We start from the raw sequence: 25,314 nt of genomic DNA, 5'->3' as shown, positions 1-25,314 counted from the left end.
AGAGAGTTTATTGAATGTCTTTGGGAGCTTATTCTGTTTCCTTTGTACCAAAATGATGCTGAAAAGGGTTGTTTGCCTCATGAATGTGGAAAAGATAGTAAGGGTAAGGAGTCATTTTTTTCTTTTATCTCCTATATCAGATGTGATATAGGAAATCTTTCATATGTGTCTTAGTGAGCCAAGAGAATATAAGCAATTAATATAAAACAGCATATGTGTCTTACAAATACATACTGTAGTAGTTTCCTTGAATCCTTTTTGTCATTTACCTTTTTTCATAAGTGGATACTTGTAATAAAGAATAGATTTGTCTCTAGTTGAATGCAAGAGTAATATTTTACCTCTAAAAGATTTATTTTTTTTAGCACATAAAATTTCTCCTAGCCTTTTACCCATTCCTAAAATTGTTAACAAATAAAATTTCAAGCTCGGTGACCTTTTAGACTTTTATGAAGTAATTTTACTTCTTAAAGTTACATTTATATCAATAGTTTTATCTTTTTGAAAAGAACCTTAGAAAGTACTGGTTTCACTCACATCTCTACCTTTCTTTTAAGCTTCCCTAATTTACCAGATTTTTTTTTTTTAACAAAGAAAGCTCATCTCAACTCATGAGAATATCAGTCAGCATGTCTCCGGGAAGTCATTCAGCCTGTCTCTAATGAAGAGATGGTAGGATGTTTTCCTGAAACACAGTTGTTCTCAGAAACTGAACTTAGAAAGTTCCCATTAGAGAAGGTGACTGGGTGCTGAGTGACAGTTCCCAAATGTTCACAAGTTATTTTAACATGAAAAACTAGAGCCCTTGTTTTCAAAAACTTTCTTCTATGTCTTTAGTATTACATTATTTCATTTTTTAAAAATACACCTGAACATTGAAGAGAAGGTTGTTCTCTTGTTAAAAACAAACATGTTCTTTGGGTGTCTAAGTGGAGATAAGCTTGGGCTACTTAAAGGTAAACCAATAATTGGTATATTCCACAGTTACTATTTCTGTTACAGGAAGATAAGATCAGTAAAAGCAAACACAGGTCAAGTCTATAAATACCAGGAAATGGTTTTAGTTTCTAAAGGAACAGTTTCATAACGCTTTTGGTGAGAGACTGGTTGTAGGTTCACTTGTTCTTTTCTTTAATTATTTCTCGCTTTTTCTATCCCTAATGTTCTTGGTAGATTTTTGCCATGTTTTGATTCTATCACATAGGAAAATACTGAACTAAATTTTGAAAATCTACTTGTATCTCTGAAAGTCCAGTTTCTACTCAGCTTGATAGTAATAAGAGAGAATAAGTTTATGAGGCAAATGATTTTTTGCAAATCAGCTCTTTAGGTAACTGGCAAGAGAATTACAAAATTTAACTTTCTAAGGCCTAAAAGTATTTCATTATGGATTCAATTCTTGATGTGAGATACTTACTTCATTTTTTCTACATGCATGTTGTCTGAAATGTCACATATATCCAGTGAATCTATTTTCATTACCTCATTACCTTTTTCTTCTTTCTGTTGTTTTTGATAGCCGGGTTTCCCTTATCCATCCCCTCATCATCACTCCGGTCTGATCTCCTCTCCGATCAACTTTGAGCACATCTATCACATGACTGTTAATTCTGCTGAAAAATTTCTCTCTCCTGATTCCATAAACCCTGAATATTCCCCGTCTCTACGCTCTGTCCCCGGTACACCAAGCTTTATGACTCTGAGGGTATGAACAGCTGAGTTAGGTGTTAACTTGTACTAACCATGTGCGGATCTCTGCCTGGCTTCATATGTAACACCGCCAAGGGGGTACATTCTGTGAACGTTTCCCTTTGGCCTGTTTCTCTGTTGCCAAACTTCTGTTCTTCCTCTTCCTCCTCTTCTGTCTTGGAGTTCTACTTTTTTCTTCTTTTGAGGAAAAAGATGAGGATTTGGGAAGATTTCAGTTTTATTTCTAAAACCGTATTGGAGGTTTTTCTATGTCTAATAAAACATCACCCCATCATGATATTTTTCATTACGGATACCATAAGAAATAGCCCCTGAAAAAAAAAAAAAAGAAAGAAATAGCCCCTGAGTAAGTCTTTATTCTATTAAAAACAAACAAAAAAGGGATCTAGAATTTCTGAATTCTGTATTGCTCGTTACCCTAAAACCAGTTCAGTTCAGAGAAATTTTTTATATTTAGTGAAGTTAAAGTCTACAGGAGGGCCTGTCCAAAGGCCTTTTATCTACAATAAACCCCTTCTTGAAAAGCTCACAATTCTCAAAATTATAAAGTATAATAGTACCAGTGAATAACAGGAAAAATTACCAAAAGAAAGTAGTCTTTCTAATCTTTGAGTTGCTGATGCACCTTTAATTCCAGCCAGGATCCAAGATAAGAGAAGTAAATCAACAAGAGAAAAAAGCACAGAGTGCGCTGCATTCTGAAGGACCGTGGTACCTGCCACTGGGTCCTTCCACGCAGCCTTGCATCTTTGTAACTAGTGTCTCTGCAGTGGGATGGAGAGCAAGTGGCCATTCAAGCTGAATATCCATACATCTGTCAAGAAATATGTACTGACTTCAAGGGAGCATTTTCTCAAGTTTGTTTTGCAGATAATAAAATATTTAGATTGTATCATGCAAACGCATTTCCTCTGGCTTAGAAAATAATAGCATCCATTTTTTTATTTGTGTATTTAGTAAAGTAATTTTCCAATAAGAAAATTACCTGTAGGGTGAGAAGTTTATTTTTGTATTTTTGTTTGCATTCTAAATTGTGATGTTTTAAATGTCATTGTTATTGACATTAAACTATAATGTCATTTAAGTGTCTTATTTCACAAGATAAGATTACTTATGATAAACTAAGCTTCAATTTGCTTGGTAACAGATTTCAGGTAGTGGATTCTAGGGGAAGTTGTATAAACTAACCAGTCAAGAATTTTTGATATAAAAGATTGTGGGAATGTTGCTTAAGTTAGTCTTCTATAAATAGAAACACTACGATTGGTGGAAGTTTTACCCTAATCTTAAGCATATTTGTGCAGGAAAAGGACCATCAGCTTAGGTTTCACATTACTTCATAATGAAGTTGAACTTCAGCTGAATGAATGATAAACTGTTGGGTTTGGGTTTTGTGTGGTTTTTTTTTTTTCCCCCCCCAGAACATATCTTCTGTGTATCATTCGTTTATTACCTCAACATTCAGTGTTACTAAACCACTGGTATTTTTGTAGGCTTAATTTTTGCCATTTTTTTCTAGGGTAGGTTTGTTTTATAGAAAAGGACGACACAAAGGTACCTTAAGGTTAATAGCAAAAACCATAAAAATGTAAAGGTTTAAACTGATATCCCCATCTCTCTTGAACTTGACTCTGCTGCATTGTATGCCTGTCATCGGCATCTCGCAGGGTTGCTCCTATGAGTGGCTGTTGAAATGCTAGCACTGTTTTCTGTTTTAAATTTTTTTATTTTCTTAGAGAAAAAAAGGTAAAGTGTTTGCTTTAAACAAATAACACAGTAAGAATTACATGGACTTTGCAAATTTGATATATGAACCAAAATGGCAATGGTTGAATTTAGAGCCAGCCAGCCAGCCAAATCTCAATATGTGTGATTCTTTAAAATGTATGATTTGGAGTTTTTCAAGATATATTAGTGCATGTTTTCCAAGAGATGTTAGTGGATGTTTGCTAGCTGTGGCCCTGCATTAGTTGTGTTGCCATAACCTTCTCTCAGGTACCAGCCCTGACACCCCTTCTGGTCTGAAAAGGTTAGGGCCATCGAGGAGACCGTGTTCAGACAGCTGGTCCTACGCACCACCTCTCTAGGTGTGTGTGACTTCCAGAGTACTCTATGGCTCATTTTCCTCCCTTGGACACCAACATTATTCAATATTAGAAGGGAAACTTCTCACACCAACACTCCCAAGTTAAATGACTTCACCCAGGCTGTGATTGTTAACAAGCGTCATATTTATGACTCGTGGTGCTGCCATCTTTCTGTGAGGCAGGAAGGCTGCCTGGTGACTGGGATGGGAACATGCAAATGGCACCTTCAGTATCAGGACAATAGAAGGTGTACTTGAGAAGAATGTACTTTTAAGTGACTTTCTTCTAAATGGGCTTGTTCAGCTTTTGAATTATCCTAAGAAAATAAAAATCTCATATGTAGCAAAAGCTTTGTTTCAGTTATCTGCAGAGGTCCATGTAATTCTACATTTCACTGTCACTTCTAACCATGTAACTTTCACTTACTGCACTCACAACAACAAGAACAAAATTGTTATCTGTTGGTAAGTATTTCAGTAAGTATAAAGATAAGCACTTATCCTTGGTTGGGGTGAGGGTTACCTCTGTTAGGGCTTTAGCACTTTTGCGGGCGGGAGGGATTATATAATGTTTCTTGTTCTGTATCACTCTGGTCAAGACAACTTTATTTCTTGAAATTAGGGTGAAAAATAGACATCTCTGTAGAGAATCAGTTTCACTCTGGATGAAGAGTTTTTCTTTCTCTTTTGCTTTTAGAACCCTCGGCCTCAGGAAAGTCGGACAGCATTCAGTGGCTCGGTCAGTATTCCATCTATCACCAAATCCCGCCCTGAACCTGGTCGCTCCATGAGTGCCAGCAGCGGCCTGTCAGCAAGTAAGTGGCCCCGGCTGCAGGGAGCATTTCCATAGCAAGGTAGCAGCCGTGCGTCATCGGTGGCCAGTGTCTCAGGCCTGGCTGGGTAACGCCTAGTAGGCACAAGTGCAGCTGTTACGAAAACAGTCATAGAATCCTTTTAGAAGGTACAGTCCATGTGGGAGACAGACAAACAGCACTACAAATTGTGATGATAACATGCCCCGAAGGAAATAAACAGGGGACAGAAATAGAGAGTAACAGGCAGTAGCTGTTGAGGATGAATTCACACTTAGAATAATTAGCAAGGTCACGTGCCCGCCCCGGGGGTGAAGTCACATTGACTCATGTTTGAGTAACTGAAAGGAAGGCACAGTGGCTACCTGGTAGTGGGCAGGGAGTGACAAAGAGTACAGCTCAAGAGGTAGGCAAGGGTCAGATCAAGCAGGGACTTGGGGACCAACGCAAGACATTTTTTATTTTTTAAAAAACACAGTGGGAAACCTCCGAAGAGTTTTAAGTAGGCAAGGACCATTAGGGCAAGACTGTTCTTGGCCAACAGCTGCTTTTCTGTCACTTTCTCCGAAGTAACCTGGTATTGGCTTCGATCAGAGAGAGCGGGGCGAGTGCGCCCGAGCAAACGCAGGCCCAGGGTGGACCCGGGGTAATGCTAACGTAGCCTCCCTCACCTCCCTGCAGCTGAGCTCTGAGAAGAACAGACGGTAGTAACTCCAGCTCACAGTTCAGAGTTTTTCAGGCAGAAGCGTATTCGTTGCCTTGTATTCTTGAATGGGAGACATTCGAGTCAGGCCTCCCGGTGCAGACTGAGTGTCCTCCTTCACTCACTGTTCATGCTGAGGACGCCAGTGTCAGCACCCGCCTTGTGCCCAGCTCTTGGTTTTAGGCTCTGGCAACACAGAAGTGAAGGGTGCTGGAATACCATTTGTTCTCTTGCTGTGGAACAAATTACCCCAAAATTTAGAAGCGTAAAAGAGCAAAAGTCTATTATCTCTCACAGTTTCTGAGGGTCAGGGATCTGGGAGCTTAGCTGGATGGTCCTGGCTCAGGGCCTCTCAGGAAGCTGCAGTCAAGCTGTCTGCCGGGGCTGCCATCAACTCCGAGCTCAACTGGGACTAGAGAAGCCACTTCCCAGCTCACTCACATGGTTGTTGGCAGGCCTCTGTTCCTCACCACCGTGGACCTGAGTGCCCTGGTGACATGGCCGCTGGCTTCCCACAGAGCAAGTGACCTGAGACAGAGAGACCGAGCAGCGGTCTCAGAAGGGACATGCCATCGCTTCTGCAGTCTGCTGGTGATCACACAGACCACCCCTGGGACCATGGGAGGACCCCGCCCCGGGCCTGCAAACCAAGGACAGGCGCCTGCTGCAGAGACTGGCTGCAGACGTACAGAGCGCGTGCAAGGAGTTTTCAGTCGACAGGCAGAAGTTGAAGTGTCCATCTTGTGACTTACTTGTTGTCATCTCCCAAAGTCATCTCTAAGCAGTGTGTAGCCTAGATTACAATGAAAATATCTAGCCAGTTGGAAAAATGGCAACCATTTTATGAATTATCTTTTTACTAATGGTAGCTCGATAAGATAACAGATTTAATATAACTAACCAGAAGCTATCAACACTTGAGATGCAAAGAAAGTATCACAATATTAATAGTTAAGTTCATAATCCCTTACCCAAAACTCTTGGGGCCAGATACCTGTTTTCAGAATTCAGATTTTTTTTTTTTTTTATTTTAGAAGGGAATCTACCATATATTATATTACATTCCTAGCAAGATCTAAGACAGCACCTACAAACATATTAATATTTATACAGCAAAATTTATGACTAGTCATACTATGAATATATAAATAAATGTACTCTTTTTAAGTGAAGTCTGTAATCAGCCTCCAGTCAGTTCAGATTAAGTCTGCCACCACATGAATTTACATCAAACGTACGAAAAAAGTTTTGGTTTTCAGGGCTTTTGGATTTGTGGAATTGCAGGTGAGGATAGGACCTGTAATACAGAGATTTAAAGGGCTGAGTGGCCATCTCCTTAGGAGCGCTGAAGTGAGGGTCCACTGTCATTGCTGACAATATGCAAGCTACAGACTGGAGCCAGCTCCAAATCCCTGTCAAGGCCTTTAATGCAATAATCAGGCGTGGCCTTCTTGAGATTCTTAGTACCAAGCTGTTTGTATAGAGATTAAGAGGAAGACCAGCCCAGGAATTCCAAGGGGCATCTGCCATTTAGAGTGCTTCTTGCTGGCTTCAAGAGTAGCCCAGCTCACGTAAAGAATTTCCAGAAGGACAGCCTGCCGAGAGAGACACAAGAAGAAACGGGGTTCCATGTTGTCAACCTCCAGAACCAGAAGCACAGGCTCTTCCAGGGCCAGACTTGCAATGGCTTCCTGACTGAAGTCAAATTAACACAGAGCTTTCCACTGTGACTCTACCCGCTCCTGTCAGTGACACGCTCACTGGGGAGCCTGCAGACTCTCCTAGAGGTCATGTAGAGTTACACACCATCACCCCAAGAGATCTGGGGCCCAACCCCCTGAATCACCATCTAGAACTCTTTGGAAGAGACCCTGCCTGAGTTGGAACCACAGTTTTCAGATTGTCCCCCTTTGCTGTTCAATCAAAACAGCCCATCTCAATTTTTTAAGATTAGGGTGGTTGAGTGTAATTTTTCTCTGAAAGGAACATTCCCAAAGTTAAAAAAAAAAAGAAAAGAAAAGAAAAGAAAAAGTGTAAATCACAGAGGTGGATTAAGTTCTCTATTCTATAAACGATCACTAGGACGGAGGAAAAGAGCCCAGTAAGTGCATACTAAGCTCTGGGCAGCCCCCTCACACACCTTCCGTCTTACATTTCATTCTCCGTGTATTGAGTGCTCAGTTCCCACAAAAATCCCAGAAGGTAGAATTTATTTTCTTATTTACAAATGAAGAAAACTGAGACTTAGATAAAATAACTTGCTTAAGGTCACACAGGTTAGTAAGCAGAGCAGCAGAGCTCTCTGGCAGTTTGGGTTTTTTATTCAGAGCGACAAAATTTTAAAAATAGTAACTTACATTACAGCTTTTGTTAAATTGAGCACTAAACTAGGCATGGAATTGAAAGAGAAATCATAAAAAGTGATTTATGCCTTCAATTAGGTTGTAATCTAAGGAGACATAAGATCCACAGCAAAAAAGTAAAGAGTACATAGCCAAAGAAACACATCAACAAATGAAAATCAGTATATGTCTGGTGACAGATGCCTTAGAAACTGGATGGAGTGTTGGAAGTAAGATTAAGTCAGTGGTTCTCAGCCTGAGATGCATTCTAGAATCATCAGAAGGGCTTTTAAAAGTTAAGTCAGAAATTCTGTTATTATTGGTCTGGGATGGGGCCCAGGCACTGGTGTTTTTAAAGCTCCATAATATAATATGCAGCATACAACCAGTGTTGGTAACGTCTGCAATAAGTAAATTATGGTGACACAGCTGAGGGGCTCAGGAAACAAACCGAAACTAGAAGGAAGCTGGGGGAGATCACCAAGGACAGGGCTTCAGCAGGCAGGCTTCACAGTCTGTACCTCGTAGTTGTGCTAAAACCTCAACGCGGTCTCGCAGTCTTTTTTGACCAGTGATCTTAATATTGCAGCTCAGCAAGATTAAAACATTTTTCAGTAAAAACTAAAGAATAGTAGGGAATGCTAAGAGTTTTAAACAGGTACTCACAATACCCCAATATTTCTAAGATTTTTTTGGTCATCCTTTTTCTTCCTCTGAATGGTGCCCGTCCTCCTTTGATGTACCCCAACTCTAAGATCAAAATAGAGTGTGATTTTAAAGAAACTCACCTCATTTTTGTATCTCAGGCTTTTTGCCCTGTGGGATGAAAATGCTTCTCTTCTGTTCCTTTGTGTTTTTTATGAAAATTCTCTACAAGTTAAGTGACAGTTATGCATCATCAGGAGGCATGGTCTTCATTTCTGGGAACTGTTCTGTTCTGCTTCATCGTTTAGCATGTGTGTTTTGAGCACCTGCTGCATACCCGGTCCTGCACCGGGTCCTGCAGAGGCAAAGACCGTCCTTCTGTTCAGAGAATAGCAGGCACATAATTACAACATAAGATCCAAATGCTCTGAAAGAGGTGCTAAGAAGTGCTGTAGGAGCTCCAGGGAGTGGGAAGGAAACCTCACTAAGGCAGTAGCGCGTGGCTGGAGACTGGAGGATTGATTCTGTGGAATCGTCTCGCAAGCAGGGCAGCCTGGGCACGGCCAGTGCGAGCAGGGGCCAGCGGCCCGGTGAGTGCTGCCCGCTCACCCAGCAGCCCTGGCGGCTGGGCTCCGAGGTGGGCTTGGGTGTCAGGGTAACGCAGCTGGACTCACGGCCCATCAGTGAAGGGCTCTAAGCGGGAGGGTGACCCCAGGGCAGCGGGAAGGATGGCTCGTCACCTCAGCAGTCTGTGCGCTTTCTAGAGGATCGTCCCCTTCTGCACGTATAAAGTTTCACCTGAACGATGTGCTGTAGGGTCATCCGCACAGAACGGCAGTGCATTAAAGAGAGAATTCTCCGGAGGAAGCTCCAGTGCAAAGCGGCAGCCCATGCCCTCCCCGTCAGAGGGCTCGCTGTCCTCGGGAGGCCTGGACCAGGGAAGTGACGCCCCGGCGGGGGACTACGACGCAGAGGTGAGTACCGCGTGGGCAGCACCTCTGTCTGGGGACAGGGGTTTGGAGAAGTCCTGAACGAGGACAGGCGAGTGCGTTTCCCAAAGCCGGCCCACCGCCTTGAGCCTGGCCTCCGCTGCCGCAGGGATCAGCCACTCACCGCAGCGGGGGTGGCGGAGCCAGTCACTTGGGTTGCAAACTGCACTCTCCCTGGAGGTGTTCAGACTTCTCATAGCTTTTGTATGAAAACGGCCTACATTTCTAAAGACCTGCAGAAGGGACTGAGCGTTTGTTATATTCTGTGCCTCTTACTCAGCTCAGAAACGGGGCTTTCTACTGGCAGGAGAAAAGTCACGTCACTTCATTGGCCAGGGTGGCTGGAGGGGACCCGCGGTGGCCTGAGCCCCTCCCGCCCCTCTGCCGCTCCCTGACGTCTTCCTCTGGGCCTCACAGGACTCTGCTTCTCCGAGGCATTCCCCGGCTTCCAACAGTTCCAACCTGAGCAGCCCTCCCAGCCCGGTGTCGCCCCGGAAGACCAAGAGCCTCTCCCTGGAGAGCGCCGACCGCGGGAGCTGGGACCCGTGAGTGGCCTCCGCTCTCAGACCAGACGCCGGCAGCGGCCGCTCTGGGCTCCCCTCCGCTCACTCACCCTGTGCTCTCACTGTCACCCCCCCCCCCCCACCCCTGCCTGGAAGCGCCAGGGCCGCAGCAGCAGCAGGCGGGGACTCAGGAATTCTGCATCTGGGACTCGCGTCCACGCCCCCTCGACTGAACAGCGACAGCCGTAAAGGCAGACTTTCATTGAGCAGCTCAGATTAATACCGATTTCATTTCATACACTTAGCCTTGCTTTCCAGAATATTTCACCCCTCCCCTGACAGGTAGCTTAAGTAGGCAGATTACACAAATGTAAGCGATAAGAATAAGATTAGACAGCCATTGTTCGTTCTCACAGTAGAGTCCGGTTGTAGCCCTGAGACAGCACGTGGGGCTCTCGCCAGTGGGCCCCGGGCACGCCAAGCCCCTTCAGCACCACAGTGAACGTCGACCTGATCGTTGCCAGTAAATCCCTGTTCACTAAAACAATGCATCTTTTACTACGAAATAGAGTTTAACTAAATACACAAATGTAGAGGTTAAATACTGACTGTATATAATAAAAAGCATCTTGTATTCAACAAAAGATGGATGCATATATGAGACAGAGATCATTTAATTTAAAGAAATGTGTTGTTTCTTGTCTGTTTTCCACCTGAGATATTAAAGGGTAGAACGGCCTCCAGCTGACGTTCACAGAGGGCGAGGGAGAGGCGTGGGAATTCCCCTGAGCGCCGTTCCTCACACTGGCCGCAGCCACCTGGGAGCTTCAGGGAACGTTCCAAGGCTTTGGTTTCATCGGTTTGGAGTGTGACCTGGAAACCAGACTTTTAACATTTGAAGCCTCTTCAGCAGCATCATTAAAAGGCATATTTACTTCTATCCAAGACATTTCTTTTTCTAGCAGTAGAATTTGAACCACACTTGTCATTTATTACTATATTTTGGTGTCTTCTGCTGATGAATGTAGAAATGCATTTTGTCACCTTCTGGATCCCTTCCACCTGAAAGGACACAAGGAATGTCATAGTTTCTGAAGGTCCATAAAAGGGTTCAAGAAAGTGCTTTTTCTCCTTGGCTAATCCCCTTACTCCCTGAGTGGCAGCGAGGCGTCTGGGCCCCGGCTGCGGCGGCTTCTCTGGGGGCGGGGGGAGGTGTGTTTTGAGGGGGTGTGGGCTTCCTCAGATAAGCCTGGGAAAGGGGTTTAGTTACCAAATAAGGTAAAACCGCAAATGCAAGGACTTGACCAGCCTTAACCAAATACTCTTTCCCGCACCCAGTGGGAAATGGACGCGCTCAGCCCGGGCGCGGGCAGGAAGTCAGCCCGCGTGGTCATCTTGGCTGCTTAAGCTTTTCCTCCCCCAGTTGCTGTATTGTGGTATTAGTCACATTTCCATTTGGATTCCCGCTGTTTTAATTACCACAAGGAAATGAGATGCAGGACCAGGACTTCATGTCTCCAGAGTCATTTCACCAGTTAAGCACATGAGTAGAGAAAGGGATAGAAATAAAAATATTTCATGGAAGTAAAGAGAATCTGCCTCTCTTTTACTTTTTAATCTAAATTTCTCTGAGAAATAGAAACAGATTTTCTGCTCTCTTCTTTACAATTCAGCTGAAATGGAAGGATTTTCCTGCCGTTGCTTGTCTGAATTGCAGTGTTTGAGCACTGTCGTTTCACCCCGGCCCCGATTTCACATCTTTCTCCTCAGCAGCAGCTGTGCCGGCCTTCCCACCACAAGCCACAGGGAGCTATACCATTTCCACTGATGCCACTCTCTGGAGCAGGTTACTGAGGTTCAGTGAGGGAAGAAAGGATCCTGTTTGGGGATTATATTATAAAATGTTACAATAGAGAATTTTAAAATAATAACAGCTTTGACATTTGAACTTGGTGCTTGCTCAGATTTGATTGTGTTTTACTTTGTATGGGCATAAATTACTGCACAATTCTAGCCTTCTAAATCCTCTGCTTTTGGAAAAGAAGTGTCATGTAAAAATATTTTTGTGCATTCAGATAGCAAGAGTCAGACCTTGAGTCTGGCTATTGCCAGGACTCCGGTAGCTCCTTAAGCTTGACGCCTCTCGGGAGAGGAGGGAACCGGCCAGCCAGGTGCTGAGTGCACGTGGCCCGCTCTCCTCCAGACCCTCCCTCCCCCTGCTTTCCTTTCCCCTCGCCTCTTCCTGCCTCCCTTTTCTCCCCTGAGGAGGCAGACCAGGCTGAGATTCACGGGACTCCACACTAAGCCATTAGTTTATAGCTTTGACAACTAAGTTTCGGCTGCCTGTAGGTGCTTATTTTTAAAAGATGCTTTTAGGATCAAAATATAACCGTACCTGAAGTCTGGGCTCCACTACGTTGAGTCATACCCTGCAGCCCCCCAACAGGGCAGGTAAGAGAAGGGCTTGTCTTGGCCGCTGGGCTCACTGGGAGGTGTAATATTAACCCAGTGGATTATATGCCAGTAATCTGAAATGGTCTTACCAGTAGTGAGAGAGCAGTCCCAAATATGATTAGCTTCCAATAGTAGAACTCTGGGGGAGAAACACTGCCAAGGGTAGTAGTTTGGGAGGTATTTTGCCAAGATAATGATCATTCTGCTGGGCCTATCCCCATTCTTAAATATGAAGCAGTTACCTTCAGAAGCTTCTTGAGAATGGTTTGGAAAGATGGGGAATGGGTTCTAGAGAAACAGAAAACGTAATGATCATCGAAAGGGATCACTGAAAGATCATGGAACAGATGTGATGTTGCTGTCTGAAGTTATCCTTTGTTTTCGTGCAGGACATTCAAAGAATGTATATGGCAGCAGGAACTCATTTCTCTTCTCAGTAGAAAGTAAAAATAAGTGAAGAGGCATTTCTGGCATAGTCTAGATGTGTTGGTATTTGGTGCTATCTTTGTTCAGCCAATTTGTTGTCTACTCTTGAATTCTGACTACTTTAATCTGCTTGTGCTTTGGGTGTATAAAATTACATATATGCATATATATATATATATATATATTTCTTTTTGCCAAAAACAAAAGCCTTCCTCCTTGTCAAATGATTGCTAAAGCAGATTTCACTTCTTTAGTTATGTGTGTACACACACACACACACACACACACACACCCATACCTACCTACACTGAGTGATTTATCTTCTTTCCCAGGGAGCACAGTTTTAAGGCTATGAAATACAATGAAAAAGGGTCCATCTACTGAGTTTTCCAAGCAATTCTTGTACCCAGGTTTCAGGGAAGAATCTGAAATTCCTGTTATGTTTACAGCAACAATCTGTCATTCCCCAGCTGGCTCTCAGCCTCTCTCTCTCTCTCTGCCTTCCATATGGTTAGAATCATGTCATTTTGCTACTCAGTGGCCGCATCTGCTTCTGTGAAAGACCAGTTGCATTTATGTGGACTCTCAGGTATCATTAAAGAAAAGCCAGAGGAGGGGTGAGTGGACATCCCTAACCCCCAGGTACAGCAGGGCCGTTTGCTGGCCTTTGGCCACGAACACTGTAGTCTCCCAGCTGAACAGAGCTTTGTAAAGCTCAGCATCCACTCTCTGGACAGAGGGGCATTCTCGGCAGCGGCCAGCCTTCGCCACTGCCCTGGTCCGCTGGGCTGAACAGGGAAGTAACTGGGCGCCTCGCTCCCCACCTCTCGGTGGCCCCGTCCCCGCATTCGTTAGAGAAGCCACATGGCATTTCGTTGGGCCCATCTTAAAACCTTTCCTTGTGATGACTTCATTCTGCAAGTCCAGCGTTCTCTGCTGAGTCCTGCTCCACAAGAGGGCCTCGCTTCAGCTGGTCTCTTGTTTCAGCTCAGGCCGGTAGGTAGGCCGGCGCTCCTCTCCCTTCCCAGGGACAACCGTTACACACAGAAACCATTGCATTTATGGGGGGAAATTGATGAAAACAAGTCAACCTTGAAATTTCATGAAAACAAAATGACCTGCCTTTTTATTTGATAGTGTAATACCATTTGTTTTATAAATTTTTTAGGGTTTTTTTTTTCTCATTGTAATATTATTGTACAGTTTTGCATGGCCTGGGTGTAATCATTTTTTGTTTAGAATATAATGCTGACAAATAAGTGTGTATGGAAGGGGAAAAGATACTGCTTTGGCCTCTTATCACTCCTTATTTCATTTTGTTTGGTTTTATCCCCTCATTGTCTTAGGGAACTTTATGAGATTCTCTGCTACCAAACAATGGTGTGGATTCTTTTGCACAGAAATATTTAAGGTGGGACAGTCAAAATATAACAGAAGACGCCTCACCGATATTTTACGTTGGTATCACTTAATATTAACCAGACTCTGATGTATTGCAATAAAACAGGGAACTGTTCGAATTGAGTATTTTGTCTTCTTTTCCCTGATTAAAAAGTCTGAGGAACGGAGGAAAGGTGACTGACTCTTTTCGTCTCGTTTGACCCCAATTTCTGCCAGCCCCTCTCCTCATCCGGCTTCCTCGTTACACTAGAAGGACGTGGGGTTAGTTTAATCTAGGACTTTCTTAGTTCCTTCCATAGCTCAGGTGACATAGTGTTCCATTCTCTTCAAGCCTTCAACTCCCCTCTTCTGGTCAAAACTTCCCTGGTATTGGCTCAGTGTGCAAGGCCAGGCCGTGCCCTCGTTTGTGGGCGGCGCTGCTGTATGCCGTTGCCAGCAGGGAGCCCACTGCACTGAGGGCCCGCCCCCAGCCACACTTCCCTGCCGGTGCCACCGCTGACTAAACGGGGCAGCTGTTTGATCTTCCGTCTTCCTCCTGCAGAGAAGCAGCGGACACTTCCCACGACTTGTGCTGCAGCTCTTGAGTTAGAATGACACAGCTGGGGAGACGCAGGCAAGGCCTTTCTTAACAAAGGAAATCTTAAATTGGCTTCAGCTAAATAATTGTCCTGAGACCCCCTCCCTGTTCCATTTCACGTAGCACAAGCGCCACCTTGGACAGTACCGTGAAAACGTCACTTACGAAAACAGGCAGTGGTTTGGCCCAGGGGCCATAGTTTGCTAGCCTTTGGCTTGGACTAGAGTGAGCATGGACGTCCGGCCAGCTCACCATAACCTCTGAGCCTCAGTTTCCTCATCTATAAAAATGCCCACTTTGAGCGTCCCAGGGGTTGTTCATGCGTAACTAGAATACGTACATTCTTTCTTTGAAAGGGCTGTGGAAGCTCCGACCGCAGATGGGCGCGTGGTGCTGGGCTCAGGGCTAAACCTCAAGGGCCCCCAGCGGCTGTCATGGAGACCACCTCGGCCTCTGCATCCTGTCCCGGAGTCCAGCGTGTCTGTTGCCGTCAATCCCAAACCGCAGAAAGGAATTTTCCTTTAAGAACCCAAAACTCTGAGGATGCATCTGGGACCACTGCCATCTCTCCGCGTTATTTCACCATCTGACGCACCTTTCAAGGTGTTCGCAGTCCGTTAGAAGGGCCCCCGCCTGAATGTTCAAGACGCCCCCGAGGAATGAAGTTTGCCCCGGGAAAGTGCTCCTCAGCCGCGCCTGAACCCTGAAGTGGGTGTCACTGCCACTCAAGCCAGGCCCTCGCCCTGCGGGCTGGTGTCGACCTTTTCCCGCGGTTGCCAGCACCGCGTCATACAGCCTCTGGGGCAGCTGTGGCTTCTCCGCCTCTGCGCCGTGGGGCCTGGGAAGCTGCTGCGGCAGGGACCTGGCAGCTGTGCCGTCCCCTCCCCGCACCCTTTCTCCGACGAGGAATATGGGCTGAGCCTTCCAGGTTCAGGTACCAAGAGCCTCACGCTGGGAACAGGGGCAAACCTTGCAGAAGCGTCTGGAGGCGGGAAAGGGTGTGACGCTGACCTCGGGCCCCTCACTCACCATCAGCTCAGAATCCTTTACAAGTGAAAGAATTAATCCATGGTGCTAGGATTTTTTTTTTTTAATTGAAACAAGTAAATCAGACAATTACAAGAATTGTACAGAGGTTAACAGCCTGAAACGACCCCTTGGGTCCAAGCAGGTGACACGTGCACGTCATCTTCCACAAAAGGCCCAGGCGCCGGAGTGGGAAGAAGGGCCCACACACACCCAGAGAGCATGTGGCTTTCTCTCCCCTTCTGCGGCTCCTGCCCCTCCCCACAGGAGGCAGCAGTTCTCTGGAAACCTCTGCTTGTCAAGAAAAGCCTCTAGGAACCAGCCAGAAGCAGGTGTGGGTGGGCCTCGCTTGGTGAAGTAGTGCTTGTTGGCACTGCTCAGATCAGCACTTCTCCCACGTGCAGATCCAAGCCAGAGAGGAAAAGGCAGAAAACACAAATCTCATTCTAGAAACACACACACACACACAAACCTTGTATTACACACTCCATAAAATCCAAAAAGGCTTTTCTGTTTCGTTTTTGGGTTTTTTTTGGTGGCAGGGAGTCAAAAGGAGAACTCTCATCTTCTGGTTACCATTCACATTAGCAAAAAGCCCTGTTACAAAAAGGAAAAGGAAATAAAATCGTCTTTTTATCGAGAGTCATTTCAGAGGATGCATAAACAATAAGCAGATTCTGCCAGACAGCAGTGGGGCTGCATTTCCGTGCTGGCGCCTCTCACCCCACACCCACTCAGCGATGAGAACCGTGTATAAGTGCTGGCCACGGGCTCTGAGCAGCGCGGCCCCCTCTCACTGGGTGAAGTTTAAACGGAGCGTGGGTACCACCGGCTTCCTACTAGTTTCAGCGGCAGGACGACGGAGGGTCCCGCCTAGCGGCCGGGCCCGCGGCTACTGCTGCTCGGCCTGCCTCCTGCAGTAGTTGCTGTAGGCCTCCTCGAACATGGCCTTGCAGGGGAACCGGGCCTTCAGCTTGGAGCAGATGAGGAAGGAGCCCCCCATCTTCCTGTGCAGCGAGTAGGTCTCCTCGGGCGGCGGGACAAGCCGGTGCTTCAGCATGATGGGGATCAGGCTGTGGATCTTCTCGGTGGTGCTCTGGGTGCCAAAGTCAAAGGGCTCCTCCGAGGCAAAGGCCTCCCCCAGGGTAAGGATGGCGTCCAAGTGGGCATCTTCCATGGCCTGGAGGGAGGCGAATGGAGGTGAGATCGAAGAGCCCTCACCAGCCCAGGGCTCCATCATGGGGCCTGGGCTGAGTGCTCCCCGAGGAGTGGGCCAGGTAGGTGAGTGTTTCAACCAGACTGAAGAACGGGGCCAGGAGAACATCATTAATGTGTGAACTGGGCTCGGTGTAAGAAGAAAGGAAGTGGCGGGGTCTGCGGCCGAATGCAGGGTGTGACCCTGCCTGGGGGCACGCGAATTCAAAGCTTTTACAAAACACCTGTCATTCCAAAAAGAACAGTCTGTAGGCCTGAGCTGACCTGAGCCTCTGCACTCCTCGTAGGTGGCAGACCTGAGACCACCTGTGTGTCTGCAACCCTTCCCCACTGTCATCAGGAGAGGAAGGTGTTGCTTTCTGAGTGGGGTCTGGGTGACAGGAACACAGATGCTCGCCCCTTCATGTAGAGGGCTGCTACGATTACTTCCAGTGCTCCCCTCACCCTTTCCCTGCTGAGGCCTGAGCGAGTGAGGGCTGCGCTTTGCCATCCCATCTGCCCACCCGGGCCCCGAGCGCCAACACGATGAGCCCAGTGACTGGGATCTCGAATGGGCTGCAGTGGGGCGTAAAACAAGAGCTTGGTGACCAGTCCCCCGGCATTCTGAGGCCCTCAGCCCAGGGGCTGGGGTGGGGCCGGCCCAGGGGCCCTGTGGAGACCCTCGAGAGCAGCTGTCACTTCTGATCTCATGCATTTGTAAACTGAGATTCCCTTCAGGTTTCAAGGGAAAAGCAGTCCATGGCTCACCCTCCCCACACACACTGAAGTCGGCCTGGGGCTGAGTCTGGCTCAGCAGGCCTTGTGCGTCTCCAGAGTCACGGGGGGCTCACCTTGACCTCGTAGCCGGTGAGGAACTTCATCTCGATGGACTTCTTCAGCACGGCCTCCCTGTCCCGGTTAGCAGCAGCCCTGATGATCTGGGCGGAGGTGCAGAGGGGACCGTGGGCAGCACACAGAGGGGGAGCTCCTGAGGGTCCAGGGAGCCAGCACCTGCCCCGCCCCACACAGGCCAGCTGCCGGCCCACCCACCTTTCCCCTTTACTCCCCTGAGCCCGAGGCAGCTGCGGCCTCATCCACGGGCACCAAACGCTGCAGACAGGCAGGGACGTGAGGATGGAAGCCCGCCCGCCCGTCCCCGAGTCCCAAGCATCCCATCTGAGCCTCAGGAGAACACGGGCCAAGGCCAAGCCCTGCCTCCACCCCTACCTGGATGTAGAGGTCCGTGAAGGATCTGTCATATTCCCGAGTTGCCCCGAAGTCCAGAAGAGCCACCTGGGAACGGGCGATACCGGGTAGGCTTTGCCCCAGTGGAGCACGGGTTGGGGGGACAGGGCGGCGGGGGGCCAAGACCCCCAGATCTCGGACCCTGCTCCAGCGGAGCTCAGGCTCCCCATGGGAGCCCCACTGGGCGCTCACCTTGTGCTGCTGCGGGTCATAAAAGAAGTTGGACCAGTTGGGGTCTGTCTGCATGAAGTGGAACTCGAACAGCTCCCTCAGGCACAGGACCAGGATGCTGTGGCAGATCTGGGGGCCGGGTGGGTCCTCGTCACCAGCGCCGGGCCACCCGGTGGCCCCTGGATCTGGGCCGGGGAAGCCTGACTCCCATTTCCCTCCCCATCTTCCACCCCATCCTGCCTCATGCCCAGAGCTGACTTTGAGGCCAAGCGTACCACCAGGTGGGGAAACGCAGCAGCCCTCCTGCCCGCTCTGCCCCACAGGGGGGCCTCGGGGCTCCAGGGCCACCCTGTGACCCACCTCATTCCGGATCTCCTGGCTCAGCCCCTCGGCCTGGTCCAGGGGGAAGCCGGACACCAGCTCCGTGGTCAGCACATGGGGGCTGCAGAGCTCGTCCACAATCTCGGGCACGTAGAAGAAGGGGTGGTCCTTCAGCAGCTCCCTGGCAGGGGTGGGTGGGAGGTGACACCCGGGCCTCCTTGATCCCCCACCCCGACCAACGCCCTGGGGCGACACACAGGACAGCAAGGGGCTGAGCCCCCCAGGCGGAGGGCCATGCCCCAAGCTGGGCGGGACACGGCTCCGGCCTCAGGCCCCAACCCCAGCCATCGCCCCTCAGAGCTGGGGGGGCCTTCAGCCCAAGACGGGCTATCCGAAGCCGCCCCTTCTGTCTCCCCAGCGGGAGCAACAGGCAAGGGCCCGAGGCTGGAGCCGCACCTGAACCTGCGGGCACAGGCGGCCTCTCGCTGGTAGTCACACTCGAGGGCCAGCTCCCGCCTCAGCACGTCGATCAGGTGCTCAGGGAACAGGCCTGGGCCAGGGAGGACAGTGTCAGAGGGACTTGGGGCTCCCCGGGAGGCCCCCTGGGGTCCCCAGAGCCCGCCCACAAGCCTGCCCTTGCCCAGCGGCAGCCTCAGACCTTCTGGAAGCATGTTGCTCATGTTCAGCACGGCCATGAGGTTGTTGACGTCACTGCTGATGCTCTGGGCCACGCCGGGGTACTGCGGGGGACAGAGGGGAGTCAGGCAGACAGACACAGCAGGGCCCCGCGGGGCCCCCGCCCTCCTGCCACCCACCAGCTGCCCAGCTGTGTCCCTCCGGACCCCGCACCTCCGCGAGGCAGAGCCAAGACCCCCCAGTGCTGCCGTGACCCCCGGGCCCACCACGACCCTGTTCTCCACTGCCGACCGCTCCCTCCCCCATCCCCATCCCTGGGCTCAGGCCCCAGACAGACAGTCACTTGTCCCCAGTCCCTGCACCCCCCCAAACCAAGTATGCTGGGAGGCTGTCCTCCCTCCTACAGTCACTCACTCAGCAAATACTTCTCAGCACCCACTGCTGACCAAGTGCCGGGACAGAAGTGAAGAGACACAGGCCCTGCCCTGGGCACGGGGACACACAGGGGACGTAGGGTGCAGAGGCCCCTCACTGCAGGGCCCGGCTTGGCCCTGTGCAGCCCCTGAGGGCACCGAGCCCACACCCCGGGTGCCCACCTGGATCTTCATGGCCACCTCGCGGCCGCCCTTCATGCGGGCCAGGTGCACCTGCCCGATCGAGGCGGCTGCAAAGGGCCGCTCCTCAAAGTACTCCAGCTTGTCCCGCCAGTTGGGGCCCAGGTCGCTGTTGAGAGTTTTCTGGAGGGGGAGGCCAGGGAGGGGCCGTGAGCACAGCCGGGGACACCCTGAGGGGCCCTCCCCCTACCCCTCCCGCAGGGCTGCCAGCACCCGGACCCTGAGCCGCACCGGCCTCACCATCATCTGCTTCAGTGGCATGAAGTCTGCACTCTGCCTGACCCGCTCGAAGATCTTGGCCAGATGGGGGTTGATGAAGGCGTCGTCTGGAAGGCAGCAGAGCATTCAGAGAGCGGAAGGCTGACCCCTCGGAAGGAGGGCGCACAGGCCACCTCGATCACCCCTGCCCAGCGAGGTCTCCTGGGAGGAGGCCGAGGTGCCGCTCTGCCCTTCAAACGCTGAACCCAAGGTTCAGAGAAGATGAGGCACAGGCCCAATGCCACACAGCAGGCCCAGCCTCGGATTCTCCCTGCTCCCACAGGGCGTTTCCCCACTGGCACACAGACCCCTGATACTGCGGACCAAGGCTCCAGAGGGGACGCAGGGACACTGACCCGTGCACACTCCTGGCCCACCTCGGCCAACAACCAAATCCGAGACCCCCGCAGCCCGGCCCACGGCACCCCTCCCCGCCCAGGCGCTGGGTGCATCTGTGCAGGCCGGGCCCTGCCGATGGCGTGCGGGGCGGCGTGTGCCGGGGCCTCTGAACTCACCCAGGCACCTGAGGAGGTGGATTCCTTAGAAAGAGCAGGCACAGCTTTTTATGATTATAAAAGAAACACATTTAGGGAATAAAGTGTATTAAATGTTTAAAATACCCATAATCTACATACAGAGAACTACCATTCTCTTTTTTCGTTTTGACCCTTTCCTATGCGTTTTTCCCTGACTGCAGTCACGCTGCCTGGAGACGCTCTGGCCGACTCCCCTCCTGAAGCCGTTTCTCACGAGCACTTCCCACGTCGCTGAATAGCTTTCGGAAATACTCTGTAATGCACACAGAAGCTTCAACACGCAGCTCACTAGCCGGACAGCGGCTGACTTCAGTTTGTTTGAGACCAGAAAGAATCCTTCGATGAAGCCGCTCCTGCAGAGCCCTGACCGTATCTCTGAGGCTCTCCGTCCTAGAGGCGGGGCTCACGCACGGAAGGGCTTCCGAGGGGCGCGTGCCGCTCGCTCGGGAGTCCGCACAGGCACAGGCAGTGCCTGCCCCCACCTGCCTGGACCTGTCCTGTCCTGCACCTGGCCAGTTCAGTGAGTCCATCTGACTGCTTGTGGGGGGGACTGGCTGTGCTCCCACTCAGGACACCAGCCCCTCGGGTGCTCCTCCCTGGGAGGCACCATCAGAAGCCCCGAGGGCCCCCCAAACCCCAGCTCTGCTCTGGGGGCTGCAATGAGCCAGCCGCCGGCTCAGCCGCTGCCGCCTCCCCCCGCCTTCCTTCCTCGGGGCCACACAGCCCAGGCCCCAGCGTCACGCCACCGCAGGCCCGTGAGCTCCCTCAACAGCACCCTCGGACCACCACGCAGGGGCGCCGGGGGGCGTCAGCTGGACTCTCCCCAACTTTTGAGACGCCAGGACCTCTGGACATGTCAAAACACTCAGAAAGAAGCCAGAAAAACAACCGTGGGCTCCTATTTAAGACGCTGTTTTTCAACATCCCAGGTGGGTTAACAGCCAGGCTTCAAGCAAGAGAAGCCCGTGGGCAGGAAACCTCCCACCCCTTCCCAGTGGGGCCAAGTGCGGCGCCCCCCACTGCTCGCCCCCCAGCTCCCCTCCCCACGCTGCCTCACCGCCCCCAGCCCGCGCAGCCGCACTCACCCTGGACGCTCAGCCCAGCTCCCCTCCCCACGCTGCCTCACCGCCCCCAGCCCGCGCAGCCGCACTCACCCTGGATGCTTAGCCCAGCTCCCTCCCCACGCTGCCTCACCGCCCAGGCCGCGCAGCCGCACTCACCCTGGACGCTCAGCCCAGCTCCCTCCCCACGCTGCCTCACCGCCCCCAGGCCGCGCAGCCGCACTCACCCTGGATGCTCAGCATCTGGCCCAGCTTGAGCGCCGCCCCGCGCACCTTGCACAGCGTCCGCACGATGCGCTCCGCGTTGGCCTCTGACAGGAAGGGGCTGGAATCCAGCACGGCCTTCTTCCCTGCAGAGGAGCAAAGTCACCATGGCCTCCCTCAGGCGGGGCTGCTGGGCCTGGGATCCCCCAGAGGCCCCTCCGCCCGCCCCTGGTTGTGGGTCTTGGCAAACCACTGGTTCTCCCAGTAAAAACAGGGACAATAACAAGAGGTCAGGGTTTCACACGTTTTAAATGAGATGCAGTAAAGTCCCAGCACAGAGCTGGACACAAAGGGCTCAGTCAACGTCTTTCCTCCCGGGGGTCCACAAAACCGGCAATGCAACTTTAACCCACATTTCACACCCACCTCCCAGATGCCGAGGAAGGCCCTCCGGGGCCACCCAGGTCTCCCCGGGCCCACCTGAACACCCTCCCAACACACACACACACACACACACACACACACACACACACACAGGCTCGCCCACGGGGCCTCTCCCTCCGTATCAGCCCCTGCCAAGTCCCTGTCGCTCGCCCCTCAGTGTCCTGGACAAAGGTCACCAGGACCCCTGGAGTCTCTGCACAGTCACCTGCGGCCACTGGCTGCAGTGAGAGCGCAGTCCTCGAGGGAGGGGAGCTCAGGGTCAAGGACAGCCTCACCGGGCTGGTGCCAGCTGGCCCGGGGAGAACGCACAGGGACCTCAGGTGTGCAGATGACCTCCATTCAGCACAGTCGGGGGTGGGAGGGTGCAGGGTGGTGACTCAAGGTGATGAGGAGGGGGTGACCCGGTGACAGTCGGTGCTTTTCCTGCCCTCTGTCCTGTGAGCCCAGTTAGATCAGGAACCCCCGAGGGCTGCCCCCCACAGAGCCTGGCACTTTCCTCAGCCTGCATCACCACGGGCCTGGCCCAGCGCTCAGAGTGGGTCTGAGGTGGGTCCCCAAGGGGGGAACACGGGAGGTGGCCGTCATGCCACTGCCCTCCGTCCGGGGCCGTGTCCCGCATGGCCTCTGATATACCAGGGTGGGTGGGCTGCAGGAGGATGTGAGGCTGAGGGCCCACACCTGAGGGCAGCTGTTAGGCCTGCGCGGGGTTAGGCTCACCCCAGGGTCCCGGACAGCAGGACAGGGTCCCGGGAAGGGGGGAGATCTCAGCTCCACAGGAAGAAGCCCAGCTGCTGGGGGTCAAGAAAGCTGTAGCCCCGGGGCAGGACCACTCCAGGGTGTCTAGGCCAAGAAGGGTGCCCAGATCACCCCTCACCTCGGGCAGCAGCAGGGACAGGCGGCCCTCTATGTCCGCTCTGCCCTCCCCAGCCCCTGGGCCCTGTGGGCCAGGACCTGGGCCTGTGTCCCTGAGGAGAGGTGGGCGGGGCACAGACGCTGGGAGAGAAGGCCACGGCCCAGGCGGGAGGAGGGAGATCTTCTCCCCTAGGGACACGGCAGGCCCGGGAGACAGCAGCGCCCCTGAGATCCAGGGACGGCGCCCGGCCCTCTTGCGCTTTCCAGGCAGCGCTCCTCACGGCTGGCCAGTCTCCACAGGCTGGAGTCTGGGCCCCTGCCCGGGCAAGGCTGGTTCTGAACACAACCCGGGGGGAGCCGGGGGTGCCCAAGGGCGTGGTGGGCGGGCCCCCCCTCAGGAGAGGCTCCCTGGGGAGGCCCGGGCCAGGCTGGTCGGTGCCCTCCAGGCCCAGGGGTTCCCGGGCCTGCTCAGGAAGCTAGGGCACGTCCCTCTGGGCCTGAGCCCCACATCCTGCTCTTGGGCCAGTGGTACTAGGCCCCTTGACCCCCAACAAGGGCCACCGCCTCCCTGGCAAAGGACACCAGCTGTAACCTTGGGGCCAGTATAGCTTCTTTCCTGCTTGGACGGGGCAGGACGGAGGGCAGCCAGTTTTGGGGGGGACGATGGGAGAGGTTGTGCCTGGGGAACGCTGGCTTCTCACTTCCCAGTCTCAGCACCAACACTAAAAATACCCTCCCTAATCCTCTCTGTTCTCCGGTCCCTTCCAAGGACACACACATACTCAGGGGCCTGGAGGACAGGCTAGCGCCTTCTCCGCGGAGGCCCCTCATCCCCTCGAGAGGGTTCTGCAGGTGAAGCGGGGCCATCCAGATGGCTGGCAGGCCCCACTTCGGGGCCCCCAGGCTGTAACTAGGGCCTCAGGGACCACAGCACAGCAGGCCAGTGGGGATCACTCAGGGTCCCCAGGGAAGGGGGGAGGAGGTGTCAAGTACCGGAATGAACTGATGTCCCTGAATGGGCGAGGGGCAGGGGGCACTCAGCCCAGAACTTCAAGTAAACTTTGAGAAATCCACCAAGCAGATGGCTCTAGCAGGGCTGCTCTCAACAGCCCCCAGGACCCCGCTGAAGGGAAAGCGCCCTGCACCTGCCTAGCCGCCTCCCCCCAACACCGGGACAAGCCTGGGGGAGGGGACCAGGTAGGAGGTGGGTGGAGCCTCCAGCTGCCCCCTGACCCATCATCAGAGCGTCATAAGCACCCCAGGTTTCAGAGCAGCCAGTCTGCAGAATGTTCTCCATGGAGTACCGCCCACAGCTGGCCACCCAGACAAGGGGGAACTGAGCGTTCTGACCTGACCCCGGGCTGACCCTGGGAGGAAGGGGACAGAGGAGTCATGATCTTCACCTCAGAGACAAAGCGTCTGAAGCTGGAGAGGTAATGGCCACCCCAGGTCACGAGATGGGGGAATGGGGGGCCCCATGGGGTCTGTTCCAGCAGCTCCCATGCCCCTTGACCACAGCCAAACGGGGAGCCCTGGGCACCTGACCTGGCCAGACCTGGGGTCCCAGCAGCTCTGCAGAGCAGAGGCAGAGGCAGGGCCAAACCTGAGGCTCCTATCAGAAGAGGGAAGGTGTGCGGGCCCGGAGGAACCAGGACGGCTGGGTGAGCCAACGTGGGCCGGGACAGGAACAGAAGAGCCTTCAGGCCTCAAACTCCAGGGTTGCCATTCACACGGAACACAAGATGAAAGATGCCCCTGGAGGCCAACCCTCGGGGAACGCAGGTGGGAGCTGGGAGCTGGCAGGCCCAACTCTCAGGGCCCACCCTGCCCTCCCCATCAAGGGCCCAGCTCACCTGAGGGGTCCTCAGGGCGGAGGCTCTTCTTGGCGACCTCGGCCAGGGCCCCGAAGCCCAGACCCACGGCCAGACCTGCAAGGAGGAGGTTGAGGGCTCTGGGCATTCGCTCGGGGCTGCCCACTGCCCTCCACCCACGAGGCCCAGAGCAGCCCCACACAGACACCTGCCTCGCTCCCCTGGGGAGTGCCCCCTGCCCCTGGGGACCTTCGCTGACACTCCAGACATCTTGAAAAGGGAGGGGATAAAAA

The 25,314-nt window shown here is 51.9% G+C and overlaps 2 protein-coding genes across 3 annotated transcripts in view; one reads left to right on the top strand and one right to left on the bottom strand.

Moving 5' to 3' along the window:
- LOC309614309 (serine/threonine-protein kinase MRCK alpha-like) overlaps positions 1 to 14,186 on the top strand; it is a gene marked incomplete at its 5' end in the record, with an annotated part of 89,035 nt that extends 74,849 nt beyond the window's left edge. Inside the window, 4 exons of the mRNA XM_082362494.1 lie at positions 1,520 to 1,705; positions 4,494 to 4,611; positions 9,115 to 9,272; positions 9,705 to 14,186. Coding sequence (XP_082218620.1) covers positions 1,520 to 1,705; positions 4,494 to 4,611; positions 9,115 to 9,272; positions 9,705 to 9,836 — 594 coding nt within the window. The 3' untranslated portion in view covers positions 9,837 to 14,186. The remainder of the gene's footprint in view (positions 1 to 1,519; positions 1,706 to 4,493; positions 4,612 to 9,114; positions 9,273 to 9,704) is intronic.
- A 1,537-nt stretch (positions 14,187 to 15,723) lies between these two features.
- COQ8A (coenzyme Q8A) overlaps positions 15,724 to 25,314 on the bottom strand; it is a 50,442-nt gene continuing 40,851 nt past the window's right edge. For both annotated transcript variants that reach the window (XM_082378606.1, XM_082378607.1), the window contains 11 exons: positions 25,064 to 25,138; positions 21,938 to 22,060; positions 20,096 to 20,181; positions 19,838 to 19,978; positions 19,264 to 19,345; positions 19,062 to 19,155; positions 18,645 to 18,786; positions 18,306 to 18,413; positions 18,096 to 18,161; positions 17,720 to 17,806; positions 15,724 to 16,854 (listed from right to left, as the gene is read on the bottom strand). In XM_082378606.1, the coding sequence (XP_082234732.1) occupies positions 16,567 to 16,854; positions 17,720 to 17,806; positions 18,096 to 18,161; positions 18,306 to 18,413; positions 18,645 to 18,786; positions 19,062 to 19,155; positions 19,264 to 19,345; positions 19,838 to 19,978; positions 20,096 to 20,181; positions 21,938 to 22,060; positions 25,064 to 25,138 (1,292 nt within the window). In that variant the 3' untranslated portion in view covers positions 15,724 to 16,566. The remainder of the gene's footprint in view (positions 16,855 to 17,719; positions 17,807 to 18,095; positions 18,162 to 18,305; positions 18,414 to 18,644; positions 18,787 to 19,061; positions 19,156 to 19,263; positions 19,346 to 19,837; positions 19,979 to 20,095; positions 20,182 to 21,937; positions 22,061 to 25,063; positions 25,139 to 25,314) is intronic.

Source organism: Balaenoptera borealis, assembly GCF_965194805.1.
Source record: "Balaenoptera borealis genome assembly, chromosome: 1".
NCBI lineage: Eukaryota > Metazoa > Chordata > Mammalia > Artiodactyla > Balaenopteridae > Balaenoptera > Balaenoptera borealis.
This window is presented reverse-complemented; position numbering and strand designations above follow the sequence as displayed.